General features: G+C 36.5%; 1 protein-coding gene across 1 annotated transcript in view; it reads left to right on the top strand.

Moving 5' to 3' along the window:
• Window positions 1-3,340, top strand: part of SUCLG2 (succinate-CoA ligase, GDP-forming, beta subunit) — a 138,129-nt gene that overhangs the window by 9,105 nt on the left and 125,684 nt on the right. Inside the window, exons 4-5 of the mRNA XM_008570585.1 lie at window positions 1,359-1,511; window positions 3,078-3,167. Of these exons, the coding sequence (XP_008568807.1) occupies window positions 1,359-1,511; window positions 3,078-3,167 (243 nt within the window). The remainder of the gene's footprint in view (window positions 1-1,358; window positions 1,512-3,077; window positions 3,168-3,340) is intronic.

The raw sequence follows: 3,340 nt of genomic DNA, 5'->3' as shown, positions 1-3,340 counted from the left end.
GTTTCACATGGCTGCAAGAGAGGAGCTCAAATGTTCTCATCACAAATGATACAGTTTTGTGATGGTGAATATGCTAATTGCCCCAATTTAATCATCACACATTATATACATGTATTGAAATATAACTTTGTACCCATAAATATCTGTCAATTAAAAATTAATTAATTTAATAATTTGTAAATATTCAGAGTTTAAAACCTAGCCATTTTACTTCTAGGTTCCTTATCTACAGGGATACTAAAAAAATGAGCAAAGATATAAGTACAAAAATAATCACTAAAGTAGCATTTTAGAAAAATTGAAGTCTACATAAATGTCTGTCAGTAGGAACATGGTTAAATATAAATAAATATTGACATGTAAGTCCTGTGTAGTCACAGTGAAGAGGGAGGACCTTGGAAAGATGTCCGAGTTATAGTATTAAGATTACAAAAAGAAGAAAGGTATTCTAGTATGTATAATATGCATTTCATGTATAGGATGATTCTCTTATTGTAGTGCTTACAGATACACAGAAAAGGGACTAAAAAGTTAGTAGTGGCTTTTCCTGGTGGAGCTGCTCCATGCACTTGAAAAGTTGTGCAGAGCCGAGGGACACCTGGCTGAGGCCAGGAATGAGGAATGAAATCCTTCCATACCACTTACCTCTTGCTCAGTCAGAGTCCTGGCCAGGAACCACATCTTCCCATAGGAAGGGGTGCCCTTTTTGAATCATCACAAAGGTTCCAGGTGGGCTCAAGATCCTCCACGGGGTGTTTATGTGGTGGGGGTGTGCTGCAGGGGCTGCTTTCACTTCGGCATTTGTACACTGTTGTATCATTTGCATTAATTTTGAATGAGCAAGTATTATGTTTGTTAAATAAAAGAAAGTATAAAATGAAATAAAATACAGTGATCCAAGAGAGAGAAGTATACAAATCTAGGAAGAAGCATCAGACATACTGTAAAAGAATTTTTCTTTGGCAGTCAAACTTGGTTTTCTACCAGTGAAATCTGAGAAAAGTCAGTGCAGTGATATATATGTACTGTTAATATCTCCAATTAAAATAACAGCTGCTTCCCTGGAGTTTTTCTTAAGTGACAGTTTCTCAGGAAAGAAAAAAAGAAGATTAGAGTGGGAAGGCTCCTTGAGGCAAACCAAATACCTGTCACTTGCACAAGTTAACAGGATCAGTTAGGAGATGCAGATAGGCATTGTGTGCCATGAGAGCGGAACTCTCAAATCTCCGGAAGCTGACTCACTGGGTTTTAAAAGCCTGAAAATGAAGCCATTTGATATGTGTAGCAAGTTTGTATAGATTTCCAGGTGGAAATCAGCTCGATGCTGAATTAATTTGACTTTCCCACTAATGTGGTAGGTGATGGTTGCTGAAGCCTTGGACATTTCCAGAGAAACCTACTTGGCAATTTTGATGGACCGGGCCTACAATGGCCCAGTACTGGTGGGCAGCCCCCAGGGGGGCGTGGACATCGAAGAGGTGGCAGCTTCGAATCCAGAACTTATTTTTAAGGTATGCTTAAATTCCTGGCTACCCTGTGTTAATTGATTGTTATTGTAGAAGCTGTTAAATATTTAATGTCTAGTCTAAGGCTGGGAGAAATAAATCTATTTCTGGGATTTAAGGTAGGAAGATGTTGAGTTCTTTTTTCTTACTGGGTTTCCAGTTGAAAGTTGGGTAGAAATCAAGGTGTTCAGCAGGGGCTTTGTTTTTTGGGTTTTTGTTTTGTTTTGTTTTGTGTTTTCCCTCTTTTTTCTCCTCCTTCCTGCCTTTTCTTCTCTGATTCCCTTCTATCCCACCTGCCCCATGAACTAACCAATGGGAGAGGACTGAGGTGTTTCTACTTTCTCTTGGTTAGTTCTGCCCCATTTAACAGTATGTATGATTCAGAAATTCTCTCCTAGGAGACTCGACATGAATTAGAGCCTGCCTTGAGGTCTCTCCACACTAGTGATGTAAAGTAGAATCTTTCTGAGGTTCAGATTCTGTACATTTGTTTCAGTCTTTGAAATCCTGTCCCTTTTACTGATGTTAAGATGAGCTTTGCTTGAAAAACATCTGAGTTCAAGTCTAAATAGTCAGCAAGTTTCTGTAAGCCTCATTTTTTACATTGGTAAAATGTAAATGGGGTGATTTCTGCTCTGTGGAATTGTGAAGATTAATTGAGGTGATGTGTATAAAGTGCTTCTTAGCCTATTTTAACTATAAGGAAAAAAATATAAGGTCGTTAGAACTATAATTCCAATTTTTAATCTGGATTCTCAGTGATAAACTCACATTAAGAATTTCTGGCAGGAACATTCATTAGTTCTTCTAGGAAACTATTTTGTTTTCCTTCGAGAAGGGGGAATTTTGTTCCGTGAATTTCTTTGTCTAGTTAATGTACTCGTATTTTAGTGATTGGTTTTAAAATATTTTCACCTATATTACATATTTAAGTTAACTACCTCAGAAGTTAAATTGATTCTTCATGCATAGGCTTATCAATAATACCTAACCATTTTCAAAATTAACATTATTTAAACAAGGCATTACATTTGTTAAGAGAATGCATTAAATAATATATATGAACATGCTCAGTGTCTTTAAGAGAATGGCAGTTTGTAGAGCTAAGATATTATTAATAATTATCATCATCAAGAGCATGTTTAAATCATAAGATAATATTTAACCTATATATGACAAGCCCCAAACTTAACAGCAATATTAGGCAAGAAAACCTTACTTCGGAAGCTTTCCAAAAGATGTCATAAAAATTAACTGACTAAATATTCGTCAATGCCATCTGTATGGTAATTAAAAGTGCAAAGTGGCATCGGATTATCTTGTCAGCATGTCACCTTGAAGAATGATATAGTTTTTGGAAGGGCTGTTTATAGATGGTCTGCTAATTAAAACATACCCTGTAGGCAGCTGCAGTAGCCCCACTCGGAGATCTCTAGAAAGGTCTCAAGATCTCTAGAAAGGTGCCACACTTTAATTACTCATTAGCAAATAAATACTAAGCATTTTCTTTTGAGGTTGTAAATCTTCTCACTTCACTGTCTGAATTTTGTTTATTTGATTCTATTTTATTAGGAGCAAATTGACATTTTTGAAGGGATAAAGGACAGCCAAGCTCAGAGGATGGCAGAAAATCTCGGCTTCCTTGGGCCTTTGAAAAACCAGGTACATGAGTGATTGGAAGACAGTGTGTCTGACTTGTTTCAGAAAACATTTGGGAACTTGCTCAGTTGCCTCTGATGTTCATGATTACCAGGAAACAGGATTATTTATTGTTTTCTTTTTTTTCCTCCAGTTGTTTATGATGAAGAAAAATATTTCCTTGGTGTCTCAAAAGA

This window comes from Galeopterus variegatus, unplaced genomic scaffold (assembly GCF_000696425.1).
Source record: "Galeopterus variegatus unplaced genomic scaffold, G_variegatus-3.0.2 Scaffold616, whole genome shotgun sequence".
In the NCBI taxonomy this organism is placed as follows: domain Eukaryota; kingdom Metazoa; phylum Chordata; class Mammalia; order Dermoptera; family Cynocephalidae; genus Galeopterus; species Galeopterus variegatus.
The sequence above is the reverse complement of the archived record's forward strand: the minus strand, read 5'-3'. Positions and strand labels throughout refer to the sequence as shown.